General features: G+C 48.3%; 2 protein-coding genes and 1 long non-coding RNA gene across 29 annotated transcripts in view; 2 read left to right on the plus strand and 1 right to left on the minus strand.

Annotated features, from left to right (window-relative positions):
* Positions 1 to 5,161, plus strand: part of KMT2A (lysine methyltransferase 2A) — an 80,526-nt gene extending 75,365 nt beyond the window's left edge. For all 8 annotated transcript variants that reach the window (XM_070273681.1, XM_070273682.1, XM_070273683.1 and 5 more), the window contains one exon: positions 247 to 5,161. In XM_070273681.1, coding sequence (XP_070129782.1) covers positions 247 to 522 — 276 coding nt within the window. In that variant the 3' untranslated portion in view covers positions 523 to 5,161. The remainder of the gene's footprint in view (positions 1 to 246) is intronic.
* On the minus strand, positions 4,708 to 9,846 carry LOC102148748 (uncharacterized). Its single transcript, XR_002809078.2, has 2 exons — positions 9,708 to 9,846; positions 4,708 to 5,950 (listed from the first exon to the last, which is right to left on the minus strand). It is a non-coding gene; the product is annotated as an uncharacterized lncRNA (long non-coding RNA).
* On the plus strand, positions 5,845 to 15,951 carry TMEM25 (transmembrane protein 25). Of its 20 annotated transcripts, none has more exons than XR_011440789.1 (11): positions 5,845 to 5,987; positions 7,010 to 7,198; positions 8,091 to 9,969; positions 10,400 to 10,591; positions 10,869 to 11,180; positions 11,634 to 11,924; positions 12,159 to 12,290; positions 12,615 to 12,645; positions 12,767 to 12,901; positions 13,038 to 13,127; positions 13,280 to 15,951. XR_011440789.1 is itself a non-coding variant. In XM_070273736.1 (11 exons), exons 3-11 carry the CDS (start codon positions 9,306 to 9,308, stop codon positions 13,351 to 13,353), a joined length of 1,917 nt encoding a protein of 638 aa, XP_070129837.1. In that variant the 5' UTR covers positions 5,845 to 5,987; positions 7,010 to 7,198; positions 8,091 to 9,305; the 3' UTR covers positions 13,354 to 15,951. The 20 variants fall into 20 exon arrangements, 14 of the variants coding, with proteins under 14 accessions (XP_070129837.1, XP_023500677.2, XP_070129838.1 ...); XR_002809074.2 differs by having other exon boundaries at positions 13,041 to 13,127; XM_070273736.1 differs by having other exon boundaries at positions 12,771 to 12,901.
* The last annotated feature ends 6,432 nt before the right edge of the window (positions 15,952 to 22,383 follow it).

A 22,383-nucleotide genomic window follows, 5' to 3' on the forward strand; every position in this document is an offset into this window, starting at 1 on the left:
TCAAAAGCATGTAACAACATAATTTTTAGGTTTCTCTTGTGAAGACATTAAGAAACCTCTAGTCTAGTGCCTATAATCTAGGAATTCATCATGGAAGCATCTTGAAAGATGGAAGAAATGTAGAAATTTTCCTAGCAGAAACTTTGTTCATCAGTAGCTATGTCACCTCAGAAAAAGGCTGGGAAATGTTCCCAAACCTGAGCTCTAATAAATAACGAGTTCTTCTCCTTTCTCCTTCTCATATAGGGCATTGGTTGCTACATGTTCCGAATTGATGACTCCGAGGTGGTGGACGCCACCATGCATGGAAACGCTGCACGCTTCATCAATCACTCATGTGAGCCTAACTGCTACTCTCGGGTCATCAATATTGATGGGCAGAAGCACATTGTCATCTTTGCCATGCGCAAGATCTACCGAGGGGAAGAACTCACTTATGACTATAAGTTCCCCATTGAGGATGCCAGCAACAAGCTACCCTGCAACTGTGGCGCCAAGAAATGCCGGAAGTTCCTAAACTAAAGCTGCTCTTCTCCCCCAGTGTTGGCGTACTAGGACCCAGGGCCATCCAAAGCAATGTTGAAGGCCTTTGCCAGCAGCTAGGAGTTCCAGGATTGAGTGGGCACAGTTGAGGGGCCTCCGTGATGGCTGAGCTCCCGTATGTCCCATCTTCACATATACATGTGATCATAGTCCTGGAGGGAGAGATGAGGTCTCGAAGAAAACATCCCTGATGGGCTTTCTACTGGGGCCCTTCTGATTGTATGCCATTAAAAAGTGGGAAATGGGGTCCCTAGCAGACTTGCCTGGAAGGAGCCTATAGAGGGTTAGTTACGTTGGGAGATTGGGCCTGAGCATCTCCTCAGAGAGAAGTTGCCATCCTTGCCTTGGCCCTTTCCCAGGCACTAAAAGCGAGGGGTCAGGCAAAGCCCCAAACATAGGGTTGGTTGGATACCTGAGAGTTGGCCAGCCGGGCCCAGCGTGTAGCCGTCTGTTGAACAAACAGAGAAGGTCTGGTGGTTTTCCCTACTATCCTCCCCCTTGAGAGTTCACTTCTGGTTGGGAGACAGGATTCTTAGCACCTTTGGTGTCAAAAGGTTGTCTTGGGGTTGTGCCAATTAATTACCAAACATTGAGCCTGTGGGCTTTAAGTGGGAGTGTTATCCCCAGGAGCCTTATCTCAGCCAGTAACCTTTCTTGACAATAGGAGCGGCTTCCCTCTCATTCCTTCTCTTCACTCCACTCTCTTCGTTTTCCCCCTCTTCATCCCACTGCTTTCCCATTCTTTCTGGGTGGTAGGGGAGAGTCACTCCCTGCTCAAGGACACTCCCTGTTGGGCACAGTCTGTGCCCTGAGCCTGTAAGCACTGCCAGTGGGGAAGTGGACAGGAGCCAGTGGCCGTGACCAGACAGAATTTGGAGAAGTTTTCATAGAGCTCCACTGAGAGTTTTAAAGAAATATATGTAGCATGATTTTTTAGAAGAGGAAAAAGATTATTTAAATAGGATTTGAATCATGCAACAACCAGAGAGTATCACAACCAGGATGACCCTGGGCCCCATTCTTAGGACATGCTAACTTTATTTTCCCCTTGTTAAGACATAGGAAGACTGAATTTTTTAAATGGTCAGTGTCCAGTTGAAGGCAGAACACTAATCAGACTTCAAGGCCCAAAACTTGGGGACTAGACCACCGAGTATTGAGGGAACTCTGCCACCTGCGCAAAATCCATGGATGAAGTAAATTAAATGACACTACTGCCCTGATTACTCCTTAGGATGTGGTCAAAACAGCATCAAATGTTTCTTCTCTTCCTTTCCCCAAGACAGTGTCCTGAACCTGTTAAATTAAGTCATTGGATTTTACTCTGTTCTGTTTACAGTTTACTATTTAAGGTTTTATAAATGTAAATATATTTTGTATATTTTTCTATGAGAAGCACTTCATAGGGAGAAGCACTTATGACAAGGCTATTTTTTAAACCGCGGTATTATCCTAATTTAAAAGAAGATCGGTTTTTAATAATTTTTTATTTTCATAGGATGAAGTTAGAGAAAATATTCAGCTGTACACACAAAGTCTGGTTTTTCCTGCCCAACTTCCCCCTGGAAGGTGTACTTTTTGTTGTTTAACGTGTAGCTTGTTTGTGCCCTGTTGACATAAACGTTTCCTGGGTTTGCTCTTTGACAATAAATGGAAAAGGAAGGTCACCCAGCTCCATTGGGCCACTCCCCTCCTTCTCATATTGAAGCTCCTCAAAGGCCGTGGTAGTATCTGACACAGCAGTTCTCCTCTTCCTTCTGCGCTGTCTCTCTCCTTTCTGGCACTTGCTCGGAGTGGTAAGAGGTGGTAAGCTACGTTTCCCTCATCTTTCCTACTTCAGAGTTAGCAACCAAGTTGAATGGCAACCCGACATTTTCCATCACCATCTGCCTCATCGGTCACCTAGCTCCCTTTCCCTCTGCCCACCAAGTCCTCATACCTGCAAAGAACCCATGGATCCCCCTGTGCCCTCTTTTGGGGCAGCTCGTTGAAACTGAAGCACAGTCTGACCACTCACGATAAAGCAGATTTTTCTCTGCCTCTGTTAGCCGCAAGGTTTCAGAGCACTGTAGTCCAGTAGAGGGCAGGGCACCCTTTTCTCGCCACAAGCCCATTCCTCTGGAAGTCTAGCAAAGCAATACGACTCAGTCCAGCGCCCTCTGCCCCGGGACTCACGGCTCTGCTGTGCCTTCCATCCTGGGCTCCCTGTTCTTCCATGACCTTAAGAACTTTGTCTGGTGGCTTTGCTGGAACAGTTTTCACTGTCATGCAGGGAGCCCAGCACTGTGGCCAGGATGGCAGTGACTTCCTTGTCATCATGGAGAAGTGCCAGCAGGGGACTGGGGAAAAGCACTCTACCCAGACCTCACCTCCCTTCCTCCTTTTGCCCATGAACAAGATACAGTGGCCCTAGGGGTTCCACTAGTGTCTGGTTTCCTTTATTATTGCACTGTGTGAGGTTTTTTTGTAAATCCTTTTATTCCTTTTTTTTTAAAAAAGAAAAAAACCTTAAGCTGCATTTGTTACTGAAATGATTAATGCACTGATGGGTCATGAATTCACCTTGAGAAAGGACCCAAAGGCCAGTCAGGGGGTGGGGGAAACTCAGCTAAATAGACCTAGTTACTGCCCTGCTAGGCCATGCTGTACTGTGAGCCCCCTCCTCATTCTCTTCCTACCAACCCCCAACCCTGAGGCCAGGGGAGGAGCCCACATCTTTCCTGCCCCTGCCAGCCGCAGATGGTTTGCCTTGCCTTTCCACTCCCTAACTGTCACCCACAGAAATGAGTAATTCCTCTTCTAGCTCAGCCTTGAGTCCATTGCCAAAATTCAGCATACCTGCCAGCAACTTGGGGAATAAGCTACGGTTTCCCTACAAGAGGGAAAGAAGGTGAAAAACAGCATAGCTATCTCCCAGACACCTCGGAGTTTGTTTTCAAAGTGACCAAGGGAATCTCCGCACAAAAGTGCAGACTGAGGAACTGTGGTGGGTCATTCCCAAGAATCCCCCAAGGGGCGTCCCCAATCCCTAAGGAATAACAGCTGCAAACCTGGTCAGTTCTCAGTGAGAGAGCCAGCTCACTTACAGCTTTGCTGCTAGAACCTGTTGTGGCTGCATTTCCTGGTGGCCAGTGACAACTGTGTAACCAGAAGAGCTGCATGGCGCTGACCCTTTGGTCGGAACTTGGTCCCTTGGCTCCCTCTGTTACCGTCCGCCACCTCCAACACAGCCCCTCCTGTTTTTAGACCAATAACGAGAATTAAGGGGGAAGCCCTGGCAGCTATATATGTTTTCAACCAGACTCCTTTGCCGGGATCCAGTCCACCACCCCGCTTGCCTCTGTCAAACCTCCCGGCCAACGCAGTGAAGCACCATGCAGCTCCCTTGATATAAAAAAATACAACAACAAAAAAAAACAAAAAAAAATCTTTTAATGAATGTATCTTTCTAAAGGACTGACGTTCAATCAAATATCTGAAAATACTAAAGGTCAAAACCTTGTCAGATGTTAACTTTTAAGTTTGATTTGAGATTTTTTAAAATAGAAATCAAGTTTGGTTTTTTTGGTTTTTTTTTTTTAAAAGGAAAAGCGGGTCATTGCAAAGGGCTGGGTGTAATTTTATGTTTCATTTCCTTCATTTTAAAGCAATACAAGGTTATTGAGCAGATGGTTTTGTGCCGAATCATGAATACCAGTCAAGTCTCACACTCTGAAAACTTGCAACTTTTTTGTTTTGGTTTTCAAATAAATATAAATATGATATATATAGGAACTAATATAGTAATGCACCATGTAACAAAGCCTAGTTCAGTCCATGGCTTTTAATTCTCTTAACACTATAGATAAGGATTGTGTTACAGTTGCTAGTAGTGGCAGGAAAATGTCAGTCTGGCGCTCCTCTGATCCCCCGAAATGGGGGGAACCCAAACCATAAAGGGATGGTGAAACAGTCCATCCTGAGGGTCAGAGGAAAATGCAGAAATGGTGTCACCTGGATTTTTTTCTGCCCATGAATGTTGCCAGTCAGTACCTGTACTCCTTGTTTCTCTATTTTTGGTTATGAATGTTGGGGTTACCACCTGCATTTAGGGGAAAATTGTGTTCTGTGCTTTCCTGGTATCTTGTTCCGAGGTACTCTAGTTCTGTCTTTCAACCAAGAAAATAGACTTGTGGTGTTTCTTTTATTGAACTTTTAACAATCTCTTTAGTAAATACAGGTAGTTGAATAATTGTTTCAAAAGCTCAACAGATGACAAGCTTCTTTTCTAGAAATAAGACATTTCTTGACAACTTTATCATGTATAACAGATCTTTTGGGTTTTTTTCCTTGTGTTCTTCCAAGCTTCTGGTTAGAGAAAAAGAGAAAAAAAAAAAAAAAAGGAAAAAATGTGTCTAAAGTCCATCAGTGTTAACTCCCTGTGACAGGGATGAAGGAAAATACTTTAATAGTTCAAAAATAATAATGCTGAAAGCTCTCTACGAAAGACTGAATGTAAAAGTAAAAAGTGTACATAGTTGTAAAAAAAAAAGGAGTTTTTAAACATGTTTATTTTCTATGCACTTTTTTTTATTTAAGTGATAGTTTAATTAATAAACATGTCAAGTTTATTGCTGCACATGGTCAAGCTTTCTTTTGACTTTGGCTGGGGTGGAGAAATGGGGGAGGGGAGCTGCCTGAGACCTGAGGACAAAGTGCCTTCCCCAGTCCTTTCTTTTAAAGTGGAATCATGAAGTCATTCCTCACCGCCTGCCTTCAGGCCCCACTCCACACTGGCTCTCTTAACTGTATCATCCCCAAAACGGTCAATGCCTTACTCATCAGTGATGTATGTTCAGGCCCAAAGTAACTCTGGATATGAGGAAGGGGTCAAGAGGAAAAAGGAATAGTTCCTTTACCTCCTACATACCCCTCCTCCTTTATCCATGGGCTGTCAAGCAGTGGCTTCAAAGCACTTTCTCCCAGTCTATCAATATAATAAAATGAAAGCATTTCAGGGAGAACCTGGACAGCACCCTCTCTTTGCTCCACTCCACCTTAAGGCTGAAATTGGATTTATTTACTGTTTCTCCTAGGCCTGGGGTGGGGGTGGGGAGGCGGTTGAGATATTTGTAAATGTTCTGCCAAGCCAAGGTCCCTAACCCCAGGCCAAAGGGGGTTGAGTTTACACTACAGCCAAAGAATGGAAGACGCTCCTCCTCAGGGGGGATGGTCCTCAAACAGAACCTCCTCCCTCTTGATCTGCTGGCTGTGAGGCCCAGACTCCACCATTTTCTCCCTCTTCTTTCATCTTGAGTCACCTTTTCAGATTTTAGAGTTGAGCACCATGGGGACTCCAAAAGATCAGGCAGTGTTGCAGGCCATCTTCAACCCTGACACCCCATTTGGAGACGTTATTGGGTTGGACCTAGGAGAGGAAGCGGACAAGGAAGAAGCAGACGAAGGTGAGTATTTGATCTTGGAAGTACAGCCCTCCACGTTGGCTGGCTGGTCTGCTGGCCTCCCTGGGGTGGCAGAGGGAGGTGGTCTTACAAGGCCCCTTGTTCCATGACCCTTGGATGATGACTGAGATTGGAATCAGAGAGGTTGGCTGATCCTTAGCGCAGTGATGAGGGTTTGGCAAGAGTCACTCTGTCAAGAGGAGAAAACCGGGCTTTGTGTACCTCACCACTTAATTCACCCCATGATCCAAGCCTAACTGGGTTTAGGGAGGGGGGGATGTTAAACTCTCACATCTTTGTTGTAACAGAGTCTATCACCCCACACAGAATGGAGGACAGAAACAGGGCAGGGGGTGGCTCAGTTGAATGGTTCCAACTTAAGCATGCCCAACCTAAGCAAGCATTCAGTGTCACACACCATTACAAGCCAAGTACCGAGCTAATTCTTCTACAGAGTGAGCACCCTCATTGGCTTTTCCATCGGTCCCTAATGGGGACTGGTGTCCCCATCAGGAGTTTTTGATGCCCTTTGTTTCTAAAGGAGTGAGATCTAAAAGCCTTACTGAAATTTCAGGCTAAAAAGCTGAGGGATGTGTCGGAAGTGATTTTCACGACCTGGCTATGTCACAATGGCCTTCATGTGGGAGGCAATGTAGTAGAATAAAATGAGGCAGGCTAAGGAGCCAGAAAGACCTGGGTTCAAATCCAAGCTGTGCAATTTATGGGCTGTGTGACCTGAGCAAGTCATTTAGCCACAGGCTAAGGAGTTTGGGCTTCATTCTCTTGGCAATGGAGAGCCAACCAAGGACCCTTCCCAGGTCTCTTTGAAACTTAGGCAGTGTTAGCTCTCAGCCTTGGTGACCTCAGCTCCCCCTGCCCCAAACACTGCATCTGACTCCTGCTGTGCTGCACACCCCAGCCTAGTCAGCTCTGGATCAGGTCCCAGGTTTCTGAAGCCTGAGGTGGCTTTTGCCTCTTGCTCCCAACTGCACGCCTGTCCCCTCCCGGCTCCCTCCCTGGCACAGACGGAGTTTTCCCTCGAGCACAGCTGGAGCAGTCCAAGGCCCTGGAGCTGCAGGGGGTGAAGGCAGCAGAGGCCGGCGACCTCAAGACAGCCCTGGAGAGGTTTGGCCAAGCCATCAACCTACTGCCTCAGAGGGCCTCAGCCTACAACAACCGAGCGCAGGCCCTGCGACTCCAGGGAGACGTGGCAGGTGAGAGGGGACGCCCTGGAACCTCTGCAGAAAGCCCTGGAGTGCACACACCAGAGATGAAGTGGTCACGGGGCTGGGGCATGGGGTCTGGGGGAGTCACTAAACTCCTCTGGAACCTATGTTCTTACCTATACGAGATATATGATGGGCCCTGCTAATCTCTTGGGGCTACTGTGAAAGTTACAAGAGAATGCATTCCATTTATTTCCCTAACAAACATTTAATGAGAGCCTACTATTGTAGCAGTGGGCTAGATGCTGAGGACACAAAGAGAAAAGATACACTACTTATAGCAATTACTAAATTACTATGTGCCGGGCACTAAGCCCTTTACCTGTAAGACGTAGTAACTCATTTAGTCCTCACAACACCCTAGCAGGTATGTACTGTTGTCTCCATTTACAGATGAAGAACTGAAGCACGGGGGTTAAGTAATTTGCTACTCTCACACAGCTGAGCAGTGGCCAGCTGGGATATGAACCAGGTGGCAGGGCTCCAGAGTGTGTGCTCTTAACCCCCACATAATACACCTCAAAAACCTCACAGTCAAGGGAGTAGGACACATAATTATGATACCAGCATAACGAGTTTGAAAGATTTCAGCATGGGATCTGTTCCTGAGGGGTGAATTTTGAAGGATGAGTAGGAGTTAGCTGGATGGAGGGAAGTGGGAGAAGGCACAGCCTGGAGAGGTCCAGAAGGCATGAATAGGTAGGGAGAACTTCAGATCTGCAGGCTGGCTGGAACAGGGAGTGGTGGAAGGATGGTAAAGAGGGGCCAGATGGTGAAGAACAGGGAACCTTAGGCTGAGATCGGACTGTGTCTTGTAAACATGGGGAATCACCAAAGGGTTTTAACTGGAGAGTGACTGGATCAAACCTGCTGCATTCAGGTTACTCCGGCTGGAGTGGGGACCACGGGAAAGAGAAGGTCATGCTGGGAACCTGAGAGCAGGCTGACGTGAAGGCGTAACCACAGAAGCCTAGTCGGGCACTACTACACTGCTAGGACTCGTAGTGGTGGAGGTGCTGCTGAGGCCAGGAATGCCAGGCCCAGGAAGTTGGCCTCCATTCTGGGAACAGTGTGGAGCCCCTGGAAGCCCTTTCCAGGCTTGTCTGCCACCTGGCTCTGTCAGGGCAGTGCGGGAAAGGTCGCTAGGGACAGCCTGTAGAACAAAGCCCCAGAGAGGGTCAGAGGTGACTCCGCCTGGAGGAGGCTGTGATCCCTCTGGACCAGCTCCCTCTGAGGGAAACAAGGAATGCTATGATCAGAGGGCTTCTCAACCGTCTGGGTGGGATGGGGAGCACAGCCCCTGCTGGGTTCCAGGGACCAAAACACAAAACAACAGGACAGGGAAGATCAGCTTTGCTCTAGGATGATGCTGGAGCTCTCCAAGCACCCTGACAGCTCTTTAGAGAACATGAGTGAATCGAAGCAGAGCCCAGAAGAAATACAGCTCGGTGGACCCTAGAGTAGATACCAGTTGGCTCCCTGAGCACGAGTTCCGAGTTCTGATGAAATCCAATTACTTTATGAGGATGATAAAAATAAAAACGGTGCAAGCCAGTTCTGGCTCCAAAACCTCCTTCAAGGAAAAGCAGATACAAAATAATGAAGATCATGGAGATAAAGAATGAAGAAAGGCAGTCAGTCAAGAAAACAGATGAGACAGAAGATATTCTAAAGCACATAATGGAAAAGAGGAGAGAAAAGCCTTCAAAAGGAAAAGAAAGAGAAATGGATTTTATTGTATTCGTAAGAAATGGTAGTCCATTATAATCTTTTCGACTCTAGGATTCATAGTCACCTGGCGCATGGCAGATGCTTAATAACGTATGCGCGGAATAAACTGCCTGATACGTGCCGGGCAAGGGCCAGACTCGTGAACATTGTGACCATTCGAAATCCTCCCAGCAACCTTCATGTTTTGGTGTATCAGATGATGGAAAATAATGAGACATGGCAAGATACTGGACTTCAGTCCCAGGTCTGCCACTAAACTGGCTGCGCAACCCAGGGCAAGTCTTGCCAACTCTTCCAGGCTTCATCTGTATAATGGGAATAACAATACCTACCCTACTTGGGATCAAGTGCAGGCGGGGTTCAAATGGCCAAGCCCCAGAGCCTCAAATCTGACCCCGGATTAGTGCTCCTCGAGGCTCTGACCCCGGCCCGCCCATCCCGCAGGTGCCCTGGAGGACCTGGAGCGCGCCCTGGAGCTGAGCCGAGGCCGGGGCCGCGCCGCCCGCCAGAGTTTCGTGCAGCGCGGGCTCTTGGCGAGGCTGCAGGGCCGGGACGACGACGCCCGCAGGGACTTCGAGCAGGCGGCGCTGCTGGGCAGCCCCTTCGCGCGGCGCCAGCTGGTGCTGCTCAACCCCTACGCCGCGCTGTGCAACCGCATGCTGGCCGACATGATGGGGCAGCTGCGCCGCCCCGGCCCCGGCGCTGCGCCGGCCCGCGGGCGAGGGGAGGGGTGGGCCGCGCCCCAATAAAGCCGCCTGGCTCTCACCGACTCCCGCCTGTGTCTGCGTCCGGAACCGTCCCCGCAGGTGGAGGGCACTCAGGTGTCGCCTGCGTGGGAGGCCGTCTGCGCCCGTCAGGGCGGCTGGGGGACGGGGCGGGAGCGGCGCCCACCTGCCCTGGGGGCGGGGCCTGCCGGCCGTGGTCGGGCATTGATTGGCCCTGCCTGGTGCGGCCCTGGCGCCTGCCGCGGACTGCGGCGCTCATCAGACCTGAGCAGTTGCTCCGGCGGCGCTCAGGGAGGGAGCCAGGTGAGCCGCCTGGAAGGCGGGGGCGGGGCGGGGCGGGGCTGCTGCGTGACCCCCGCCTCCAGGATCCGCCTCTGCCTGAGCATCCAGAAGGGTGGCAAAGGGGGAGGCGTAGGGCGAGAGATGCATTGGGGAATGGGGCAGGAGAGAGAGAAGTCTGGAGAAGGACGGTCCCTTTGGAGGAGGGGCACGTGTACCCCAGTGTGTGTGTGTGTGTGTGTGTGCGTGCGTGCGTGCGTGCGCGCGCCTGGTGCGGGCTGCACGGTTGCTCGTCGTTTCTTTGTATGTGAGAGTGTATGCTTGTTCGTACCCTGGAGTCAGCGCTCAGTTCTGCGCCCGCAGGGTGTACAGGTACGAGCTGGGTGGGCTTGGCTGTTTGCGTCCTTGCCTTCGCCACTGTGGGTCAGTGTACATTATGTGTTTCCGTGCATAGTTTCTTTTTTGTTTCTGGAGAGTAAATTCCGGGAGGAATTACTAAGCTTGCCTGTTCCCACCTGGCTAACATCGAGGCCGGCCACCTTCTCTCGGCAGCCTGGGGCCCACGTCAGGGCCACCATGGTGCTGCCTCCAGGCCCGGCTACGCTCCCGCACACACTGCTGCTCCTACCAGCTCTTCTGAGCTCAGGTACACCCCTGTTCATCCCTTGGCCATACATTTCTGGGTCACGTTCCCCGTTCCCCCCTCCTTGCCTGCACCTTCCTTTTGGCTACCCCCTTCAGGCCCCAGGCAGTAGAGCTGAGTTCCCCTCGCTCACCTACCCAAGGTCTTGCCAGTCCCTGCTGAGAGAACCCAGGTGCTCCCTCTTTTGGCCTGCTGCCCCTCTGTAACTGGACCTCATCCTGGTCACAGAGCACTACCAACCCATCCCCAGACGTCCCCAGAATCCTCTGCTGTGTTCCAGGTTGGGGGGAGTTGGAGCCACAAATCGATGGTCACACCTGGGCTGAGCGGGCACTTCGGGAGAATGAACGCCACGCCTTCACCTGCCACGTGGCAGGAGGGCCTGGCACCCCCAAGTTGGCCTGGTACCTGGATGGACAGCTGCAGGAGGCCAGCACCTCCCGACTGCTGAGTGTGGGCGGGGAGGCCTTCTCTGGAGGCACCAGCACCTTCACTGTCACTGCCCAGCGGGCCCAGCATGAGCTCAACTGCTCCCTGCAGGACCCAGGCAGTGGCCGGTCAGCCAACGCCTCCGTCATCCTCAATGTGCAATGTGAGTGCCCCTCCGGTAGGCAGGGAGAGAGGTTCTCTGCCAGGAGACCCCCGGCAGCCACTAGGCAGGTGGTCCCGTAGGACATTTAACAAACACTTAAGCCCTTTGCAAATATTAACTCACTTTATCCTCACAGTAATCCTATGAGGTAATTAGTATTGTTATTCCCATTTTACAAACAAGAAAACTCAGGCTCAGAGAGGTTAAGCAATCTGCTTAAGGTCATCCAGCTGGTAAGTAGCAGAGCTAGGATTCAAATCCAGATTTTCTGGCTCTAGTGTTTATACTCTTAATCACTACGAAATGCTGCCACTCTGGCAGACCCAGCCATCCTGTTTCCCAGTGCCCCCTTAAGGAGAGGTCCAGGTCCCTGGCTCCCTTCTGGGTTTGGGAAGAAGGGGCAAGGAGTTTGAAGGGCTGTAGGAGAGCATACTGGCCTCTGCTTTGTACCAGTTAAGCCGGAGATTGCCCAGGTCGGGGCCAAGTACCAGGAAGCTCAGGGCCCGGGCCTCCTGGTTGTCCTTTTTGCCCTGGTTCGTGCCAACCCACCTGCCAATGTGACCTGGATCGACCAGGATGGGCCGGTGACTGTCAACACCTCCGACTTCCTGGTGCTGGATGCCCAGAGCTACCCCTGGCTCACCAACCACACTGTGCAGCTGCAGCTCCGCAGCCTGGCGCACAACCTCTCCGTGGTAGCCACCAACGACGTGGGTGTCACCAGTGCCTCGCTCCCGGCCCCAGGTGAGCACTGCCAGCAACGGCCCAGCAAAGCCTCCGGTGGGTGTGGGATCTCAGTACAGAAATGGCAGACTTGGTGTCCTCGGGCGAGTCTTGTGAATGAACTGTCCCCAGCCACCTTCCTGGTCAGTCAGGAATGAACTGACCACCTTGAGCAAGGAGGTCAGAGTCGTACCTGTGGCATCTCCTGATTGGGGGTCCTGCCCACTTGGAACCTAACCAGAGGACGACCTACAGGGCTCCTGGCCACCCGGGTGGAAGTGCCACTGCTGGGCATCGTTGTGGCTGGAGGGCTTGCCCTGGGCACCCTGGTGGGGTTCAGCACCTTGGTGGCCTGCCTGGTCTGCAGGAAAGAGAAGAAGATCAAAGGTAGGCCAAAACAGTTGGGGGCAGAGGGTGGGGGACAGTGGAGATGAGGTTGGGGTGAGCAGCAAGGGCAGTGGGCGCAGCTGGGCAGAACAAGTGGTCTCTGACAAGTGGCAGAACAGGTCTTCCCAGGAATGGCCATGGGTAAGACCACATGCATCCCACATAGCAGGGCCGGGCGCTGGGCACCCAGTCTCTGGTCCCAGAGCCAGGGCTGGGCATTTGAGAGACCCCTGGCCTGAGGGTCCTGGGTCTGAAAGGGCACAGGGGCAGAGCCCAGAGTGGGTGGGTACACTGAAACCAGTGATGTGGTTTCCTTCTCCTCAGGCTCCTCCCGGCGCCCATCTCTGGTCTCTAGGTAACTCTTCTGGGGCTGGGTGGATGGGCTGAACTGAGATGCAGCATGGAGAGAGTTGGCAACCTGGGGTTTCTAGTCGTTCTGGAATGGGCCCCAAAGCAAGAATCTGTGCCTCCTGGAGCCAGGGCGTATCCCAGGCTTTGTCCGCCCTGTAGTGACTCCAACAACCTGAAACTCAACAATGTTCGCCTGCCGCGGGAGAACATGTCCCTCCCATCCAACCTTCAGCTCAACGACCTCACTCCGGAGTCCAGAGGTACATCCAGGCCCTCTGTTTGCCCCTGCTTTATCTTCAGAGGTGCTTCTGAGAAAGAGAGACCCTGGTACTTAGGAGGGGAAGGGCCCCATGAGGCATGCTTCTCATCCGGGGCATCACCCCCTTTGTCACCCAGCAGGGAAACCAGCAGACCGCCAGATGGCTCAGAACAACAGCCGGCCAGAGCTTGTGGACTCGGAGCCTGGTGGTCTCCTCACCAGCCGAGGTACTGGGAAAGGGGCCTGCTGCCCTCCTCCTATGCTCCCCAACCCTTTCTCTTATGCCAAAGGCCTCTGAGTCCCCAAAGGGTGGAGGGGGGTCTCCCAACTTCTAAGGAATGAAGGTTACGGAGACTTCTGGGCATCTTTGACCCTGCAGGTTTCATCCGTCTCCCAATGCTGGGCTACATCTATCGAGTGTCCAGTGTGAGCAGTGATGAGATCTGGCTCTGAGCTGAGGGCGAGACGGAGGTGCCCTCTTGGTGCCTGGGCCCCTCTTCTTTCTCCTGCGAGACACCCCCTGCCTGGCCACGTTGCCAACGTGAAGAGGTCACGCCACTGCCCTCCTGGCTGGGGTGTCCTCTGTGTCATCCACATGATGTGTTTCACTGGGATCTGACCCTCAGGGGCACAGGTATCCTTGGCAAGGCTGCCAGCTGCATCAGAGCCCCTTGTTCTCAGGTCAGGGGCCTGCATGTGATGCCTATGCCCAGGCTGATGGAGCTCTTTGGCCAGGTGTGTCCAGAGGCCATCCAGCATCTAACTGTGGCATGGCCTTGTTGGCTTGGACGCACTCTCTGCCCCACACCAGTACTCTCTGCACCTTGTACAGCAGGCATGGGGGCATGCCTTGTGGGGGGACAGGGAGGGACCAGCACGTCTTGGATTTCCTTCCCATGCTATGCTGCTTCGTTCCCTCAGGGAAGATTTAGGACCCTGCTAGCTGTATAAAACCAAACTGCCCTTTGCACAGGAACCAACCCCTGACCCAGGGGCATTGGCCAAGCACAGACTAGTCCCTTTTGCTGCATACCTTTCTGCCCTTTTTTGTGCCGTCTGCCCTGCCTCTTCTTGGGCATCATAAGTTACACTTTGGACCTTCTCTGCTTCTTCACCTGGCACTAGACTTTTCCATTGGCCTGGCCCCTGGTGGTGCCGGTGCCTGTGTTAGCACAACTCAGGAGGAAAAGAAAGAGGTGAGAAGTCTGGTGGTATCCGGGACAGCATGTAGCTATGCATCATTTTCTTACAGTGTTAGCACTTTAAGCGCATCCCCTGGGGAGGGGGTGAGTGAGGGCCCCAGGGCCCGCTCTGTGGCTTCCCCAAGTCTGACCTTCCAGATTCACTGTGAGTGCCCTGAGCCCTCAGGGTTGACGGGTTCCCTCTCAACTTGTCTCCCCTGCCATGGATTGCCAGCCCTGACCAGTCCCTGACTGCCCATCTGCAGGAAGCCACTCTTCCCGTCCCACCCTCTGTTCTTTAGGGCATGGTCATAGTGGCACATAGTTTGACAGGGCCAGAAGCTTTAGGGGGACACAGAGAAAGAGGGGGACCACATACCCCTAAACAACCTAAGAACTCTGAAAAGCAATGTGGACATGATTGCAAGTTAATGTAGTGCAGGGTATATTTTTCCCTTGTTGATATCTTGCTTTGTAATTTTTATTACGTTACTGCCTAGGACAGTGCAGAACACACAATAAATTCAGTAAACCTGACAGTGAAGATTACATGGCTGTTTCGCTTCACTTTTTAAAAGAAATCTTTAAATCACGCAGAAGAGAAAATATAGCAAACACTTGTGTACCCATCACTCAACTCTGTTGAATCTTACCATTTTACCTTATTTGCTTCAGATCTTTTATTTTTAAAAATGAATAATGTTTCTTTAATTACACTCTTCCCCGTGGCAGGGATGGAATTTTCTATTTCGGGAGTCCCAGGGGAGGGATCATAGCTGTACCCAGCTCCTGAGGCTCACTTGGCCGATACCTCTTGGCAGACACTCTCCGTCTCAGGACTGGCTAAGCCACGCTGAGCCCCTTGCCCTGACCGGGGAGGCTCAGGCTAGGCTGTGAGTTTCCAAAAAAATTTTTCTAGCGGATCATGAGAGAAAAAAGGAATAGAAATGGGATGAGTTTTTTGAGGGCACATTTATATTTTACTTTTTTAAGCAACAAATGAGCTTGGCTTGCATAGCTCTGGGTTTTTCCACCACAGCCTTTCTTCAGCTCTCTCGTTCAGTGTTTTCCTCCACGGGGGTGGCTCAGGCTGCCCCTGCCTCCTGAGGGAAACTTGGTTATGGCCTCTCTTGATTTTGCATGTAAGCTCTTTCGTGGCTTCAGAACTTAGGAGCCGCGTGCCTCGCTGTCAATTCTTTTGACTCTCTTGTCCACTGTGCCCTTTGGGAGATCCTAGAGCCCCTTCCTGATGATTCTTTGGCAAGGCTACAAGCCCTGCACTCCTCTCAGCTGACTCAAGGTCTTACTTTAGGGGAAAGGTTTCCTCTTCCTGGCAAATCTCCCATCCTTGCAAGTGTTTGCTAAGGGGTTGACCTTCAAACGACTGTCCCAATTCTCCATACATGTCCTTTAGATCAGAGACTCCTGGTTCCCTTGTTGAGTCACAGACCCCCTGGAGCATGTGATGAAATTAAAGCCTTCCAAGAAAATACAGGTTAAGAAACCCCTGCTTGTTATGCAAATCAAGGCTCATCAAATTATAGCATGGATGAACCTTGAAAACTTTATGCTAAATGAAAGGAGCTAAATCCAAAAGACCGCCTATGTGACTTCACTTCTGTGAAATGTCCCGAATAGGCAAATCTACAGAGAGTAGGTTAGTGGTTGCCAGTGACTGGGGGGAGGGAAGAATGGGGAGTGACTGATAATGAATATGAGGTTTCTGTCTGGGTGATGAAAATGTTCTAGAATTAGTGGTGACCAATGCACAACTTTATGAATAGACCAAAACCCACTGTTTGTGGAATTGTACACTTTACAAGGGTGAAATATGAATTATATCTCAATAAAGCTCTAGTTTAAAAAATCATCAAATGGTAATTTGATTTGTACATTTCACTATATATAAATTTTCCCTGACAACCATAAGTAAATGTTGAACTCCAGTTAATTTTATGTATGCTCAAGTGTTTAGGGGTGAAGTGCATTGATGTCTGCAACTTGCGAGATGTATCAAAAAACAAGAAGGATTGATGATAGAGGAATGGATATGTGATAAAACAAATTTAACAAAATGTTAATTGTAGAATCTAGGTGGTGGGTATATAGCGTTCACTATATAATTCTTCCAAAATTATTTTATTTATTTATTTATTTTTTGGAGGAAGATTAGCCATGAGCTAACGTCTGCTGCCAATCCTCCTCTTTTTGCTGAGGAAGCCTGGCTCTGAGCTAACATCCGAGCCCATCTTCCTCTACTTTATATGTGGGACGCCTGCCACAGCATGGCTTGCCAAGCGGTGCCATGTCCGCACCTGGGATCCGAACCGGCCAACCCCTGGCTGCTGAAGCAGAACGTGTGAACTTAACCGCTGTGCCGGCCCCCAAAATTATTTTATTTAACAATTGTCGTAATAGAATATTGGGAGGGAATCCCTGATCTAGTTCCTTCTCTGATATTTCTGAAATCTTTTTGATCTTTCTAAGGATCATGGGATTTTTAATCATTACTAGTGTCCCTTACATGACAGTTCTTTTTCCTAGGAAAGAATACCAATTTTTAATATATTCCAGTCACCTAACATTTAATCTTTACTCTCCAATAAATATTGGCGGCAGGTTGCTTGTTACCTGAGCTTGAACGTGCGGCTGTCCAACATTTGGGTGGGCACAGCTCCGGATGCAGTTTCCCACCTGGACCATGCAATACTGAATTCCTCCAGACACAATAGACTGTTTAATGAGCACTTGTAAAAATTAATGTGCAACTTTTTTCATTGCTAGTGGGAATGTAAAACGGCACAGCCGCTGTGAAAGACAGTCTGCAGTTCCTCAAAAAGTAAAACATAGAATTACCATGTAATCCAGCAATTGCGCTTCTGGGTTTATTCCCAAAAGAAGTGAGAACAGGGGCTCAACCAGCTGTCTGTACACCAATAGTAATAGCAGCATTATTTGCAATAGCCAAAAGGTGGAAACAACCCAAATGTCCATAAACAGATGAACGGATAAAGAAAATTGCGTGTAAAATGCACACAATGAAATATTCCTTTAAAAAGGAAGGAAATTCTGGCACCAGCTCTGCTGCAGTGGCCCAGGGTTTCACAGGTTCAGATCCTGGATGCAGACATGGCACTACTCATCAGGCCGCGCTGAGGCGGCATCCCACATGCCACAACTGGAAAGACCCACAACTAAGAATATACAACTATGTACCGGGGGACTTTGGGGAGAAAAAAGGAAAAAATAATAAAGAAAAATTAAAGAAGAAGGAAGGAAATTCTGACACATGCTACAACATGGATGAACCTTAAAAGCATTATGCTAAATGAAATAAACCAGATACAAAAGAATAAATTTTTTATGATTGCACTTATGTGTTACCTAGAATAGGCAAATTCATGGAAACAGAAAATAGAAGTTCCTGGGGGCCTGGGGAGAGCTGGAGCGGGGGTTACTGTTTAATGGGTACAGAGTCTCAATTTGGATGATGCAAAAGTTCTGAGGCTGGATAGTAGTGATGGTTGCACAACAATGTGAATGTACTTAAAGGCATTGAATTATACACTTAAAACTGGTAAATTTCATGTTATGTAAAATATACATGATTTTTTATTTGGATTTTTAAATTTTGATTACTGATTCAATCTCATTGCTAGTTATAGGGATTTCAAATTTTCCACTACTTTAAGTCTTGGTAGATTTTGTGTTTCTAGGAATTTGTCCATTTCATCTAGGTTATTTAATTTGTTGGCATACAAGTGTTCACAGTACTCTCTAATCCTTTTTATTTCTGTAGAATTGGTGGTAATGTCCTCACTTTCATTTCTGATTTTCATTATTTGATTCTTTTCTCTTTTTTTCTTAGACAATTTGGCTAAAGGCTTTTCAATTTTGCTAATCTTTTCAAAGAACCAACTTTTGATTTTGCTGATTTTCTCTATTTTTTTTTCTATTTTTTTCTATTTTCTATTTCATTTATCTCTGTTCTAATCTTTATCATTTCCTTCCTTTGGTTAGCTTTGGGTTCAGTTTGTTCTTTTTCTAGTTCCTCAGGTTGTAAAGTTAGATTGTTTACTTGAGATCTTGCTTCTTTTTTAATGTAAGCATTTACAGCTATAAATTTCCCTCTGAGCATCAGCTTGCTGCATCCCATAAGTTTTGGTATGCTGTGTTTTCATTTTATCTCCAAATATCTGCTAATTTCCCTTGTGATTTCTTCTGTGACCCATTAGTTAAGAGTGTATTGTTTAACTTCCACATGTTTATGGATGTTTCAGTTTTCCTTCTGGTATTGATTTCTAACTTCATTCTGTTGTGGTCTGAGAAAATACTTTGTATGATATCTTTTTAAATCTATTGAGACTTAATTTGTGACCTCACGTATGTTCTATCGTGGAGGATGCCCTATGTGCACTTGAGACGAGTATGAATGCTGTTGTGGTTGGACAGAGTGTTCTGTTCATGTCTGTTAGAACTAGTTGGTTTATTGTGCTGTTCAAGTCCTCGATTTCCTTACTTATCTTCTGTCTGGTTGTTCTGTCCATTGTTGAGAGTGGGGTATTGAAGTGTCCAGCTTTTCTTCTAGAACTGTTTTTCCCTTCAATTCTGTCAACGTTCTGTATTCTGAGGGTCTGTTATTCAGTGTGTAAATGTTTATAATCATTCTATCTTCTTGCTGTATTGTGTGTTCTTTTTGTAAGTCTCCTATTCTTATTTCATGGATGTGGAATCTTCTCATCGCTCTCTAACAGCGGTTCTCAAATTTATCTGCATATTGAAATAATCTGAGGAGCTTAAAAACATATGGATTCCTGTATCCTACCTTCAGAGATTGTGATTTAGTTAGCCTGGTGTATTGTTTAGGAGAGAAAACTTTTCTTTAAAAGGTCTCCAGTTGATTCTAACGTGCAACCGAGCTTTAGAACTCCTGCTCTATGAATACCATAGTTAAAAAATTGTTTTCTTATCTTGCCTGCTTTGTTTCTTTAATTTCCTTTGTTCTGTTGGTTTTAGTCTCTATTTTTCCGGCTTTCTTCAAATATCTGATGACCTCTGTACATTCATATTTAAGAATGAGAGTTGCAGACATGCGTGCACACACACACACACACACACACACACACACGAATGAGATACCAGACAGCTGACCGGAAGCCGATGGGTAGGCAGGGACCTGTCCATTTGTTTAAAGCCTCCCTGTCAGCATCTGTAGGGCTTTTCTCTCTGGCTGTGCGTCTCCCCGGAGCAGACTCTTCCAATGTTCTGCTTGGAAGATAGAAGCCTGGAAGGCGGCTGAAGCTCTCATTGCTCATTCCTCTATTTTATCCTCTTACTTTAAGTATGGCCCCTTATTCCTGTCCTCATAATTGCTTGGTATGCTCATGTCCAAAGCTTCCTTGGTTCAAAAGTGACAGTCTTCTGCTGGGGTAAGGAGGTGGGCAGCACAGATGGCGAAGGTTCTGGGGATCTAATCTTTGTACCAACCTTCAACCAATCCTCCTGTTTTCAGCTTCACCCTGCACACCTGCCATCAGAAGGCTCTGACACTTTCAATCGCTGATCCTCTCCAGGGTTCTGCAGTGTCAGACGACTTACTTTTTATCGGTTTCTCTGTCCCTCTCTTCCACAGGCAGTCAGATTTCAGGTTTTCTTCCCCTCCCCCGACTAAATCAGTTACTTGTCCATCTTCCACAACTGTGTTGCTATTTAGTCTACTGTCACTTTCTTTTCTGTTACCTGTCTTTGCTGGTTTCTATCTTTTCTCTTTTTAATCCTATACTGTCATTTTAGTAAGGTTAAAGGAGGCAATGAAGACGTAAATACTTGCATTCCATTTTGTCTGTCTGGAAGTGCTGAGAGCCTAGGATCAGCGGAGGTGAGGGACACTTCAAGCAAGGAAAAAACCCGCATAAAGGTTTAGTTAGAAGAGGGAACTCAGGAGTCACGCGTGGAGCATGGCAAGCAGATTGGCTTTGCAGTTCGCCTTGGGGACTTAGGGAAAAGGAGGATCTCGGGGTAGCAAGAGAGCAGCCAAACGGAAAGTCTAAAGGCCAAGTTGAAAATTTATACTTAGTAACATAATTATTATAGCTTACATTTTGTGGCACTTAATCTTTTCACAAATTTTTACCCACAGGACAAGACTAAGAGTTAAGTTAGTGCTTATTGTAACTGTTTCACAGCTACATTAACTAAGGCAATCTGATTTAGTTAATCTGGTTTTGCCCAGGGCCACAGAGCAAGTAGCCAAAAGGGAGTAACTACAGATTGTTGAAGAGGAGAGAGGAGCCCATGATGAAAACAGTATCTGAAGGTGATCACGGGAGAGTGATGGTGGATGTGCTGGCGTAGGGAGATAAGCTTACAAGGCCCACGCGTGAACCAGTAACTGACGCAGGAAGTACAGCTGATCCTCATTATTTGTAGATGCCGCCTTTGTGAATTCACGTACTTGCTATAATTTATTTGTAATTCCCAAATCAATATTTGCAGTGTTTCTACGATCATTTGCAGACATGCTCAAAACAGTGAAAAACGTGAGTCGCGCGATGCCTGTCTTCCAGCTGAAGCTGAATGAGGCATCGTTCTGCCTTCTGGCTTCAGCCTTCATGCTTTAAACAAGTGTCCTTTTCACGGTCTATTTAGTGCCACATCCTTTGCTTGTTGGTGGTGATTTTGCTGTTTAAAATGGCCCAATTGTAGTGCTGAAGTGCCGTCTAGGATTCCTGAGTGTAGTAAGTCTGCGATGTGCCCCATGGAGAAAGCGTGTTAGATAAGCTTCCTACGGCATGATTTCTAGTGCTGGTGGCTGTGAGTTCAATGAATCCTGGTTGCCTGACGAGAATGTTATGACCAGGGGCACAAAGGAGCCCAACCTTGTATTTTCCCTAGGAGCAATGGTTGAGCTAGGAGTATTTTCCCTAGGAGTATCCGCTCACTCAGTGTTTGTGGTGACATGATAGAACGTAACTACTATGTATGACATGAATCAACTGTGTTTATTAGTGTTCAGTCTCAGCTCTAGTTAAAGAAGGCAATCTGATGGTTCCCTGAAAACCTAATGGCGTATTTGAGTTGCTATCACATTTTGCCTCTCTCTTTCCCCTGAGTTAAATGTTAGCACTATGGTATCCATTTGAGAGCAGAGCCACCCAATATGGTGTCAAAGCAAGGCCCGAGCCCAAATGTTCCTGCTCCTCAAATTCAAGCACGATGTGAACATCATGGTTGGGTTGAGTCTGTAAGAAACAGTTCCCCTCCTGTGTACGTGTTGTGTGTATACTGGGCTGACGCTGTAGCATTTTAATGCAATCTCCCCCTCCAAGCAATTCTTGCCCCACTTTCCCCCATATCACTAGCTGGCTCCATTATCCATTCAGTTGCTCAAGCCAAAAAACCTGGGCATCATCCTTGACTTCTTCCATCCCCCACGTCCAGTCGATCACCAAGTTCTGTTGGTTCTACCTCTCTCCTGGTTATTTACCTGTTGTCTCTCAGCTCCACACCCTCCCTTCTATACTTTCCTTTATACTGCTGGACTTTCCAGATTCCCTTGCCAGCTGTTAATTTTTGCCAATTTTTGCCAGTGGGAGGCACTGGCAGGATTTGAGAAGGTGGGAGAAAGGAAGCAGCAGGCATTGCTCACAGCTGCTGCAGTAACGGGGTGAGGGTCTGCGGACTTCAGCAGTGCCTGAGGGTGGCACCTCCTCAGCCCTTCAAGACCACAGCAGCACCTCTTCTGCTTCCAGCACCCACAGTGGATACCAGCCCTTTAACCTTCATTCCTTCACATGCTCCATTCTCCTTTTTGCACCTTCAGCCCTTCCAACATTTTTGTAACCAATTTCCCATATTTAACACCCTGTGTTAGAAATAACTAGCATGGTTTCTGACCTCCTGACTGGAGCTTGGCTGATAAAACCTCCAAAATATTTCCTGAATCTTTCCCTCTCTACTACCACCACCACTACCTCCCTAATCCAAGGCACACTCCCCTCTCACCTGATTCCCGCCACAGCTAGGCTCCCTGAGACCACACCCAGACAGGTCTGGAGCTAGACAGGCAAGGAGCCTGTGAGGCGGGCCGCATTAACTGGGGAGAGACCCCTAGAGAAATTAAGTTCCAGGATAAAAATGATTCCCCTCTACTGCCAGCCTTGAAGGACTGGGGTTTGACTTTATTTCACAAAGTTGTTTTGCTTAAACTGCTACTCACTTAATGCCTATTACAAGGCCAAGTTCCTTGTCTCTGCCTTATGCTCAGTCTGCCTTTCCTCTTTCATATTATAAAACAGCAGGA

This window comes from Equus caballus, chromosome 7 (genome assembly GCF_041296265.1).
Source record: "Equus caballus isolate H_3958 breed thoroughbred chromosome 7, TB-T2T, whole genome shotgun sequence".
Taxonomy (NCBI): domain Eukaryota; kingdom Metazoa; phylum Chordata; class Mammalia; order Perissodactyla; family Equidae; genus Equus; species Equus caballus.

Excerpts from the sequence above, each read along its gene's own strand:
- TMEM25 (XM_070273736.1), top strand. The coding sequence starts at position 9,306 with ATGGCCAAGCCCCAGAGCCTCAAATCTGACCCCGGATTAGTGCTCCTC. Across the intron at positions 11,181-11,633 it reads CGTCATCCTCAATGTGCAAT|TTAAGCCGGAGATTGCCCAG; the intron begins GTGAGTGCCCCT and ends GCTTTGTACCAG. Across the intron at positions 13,128-13,279 it reads TGGTCTCCTCACCAGCCGAG|GTTTCATCCGTCTCCCAATG; the intron begins GTACTGGGAAAG and ends TTGACCCTGCAG.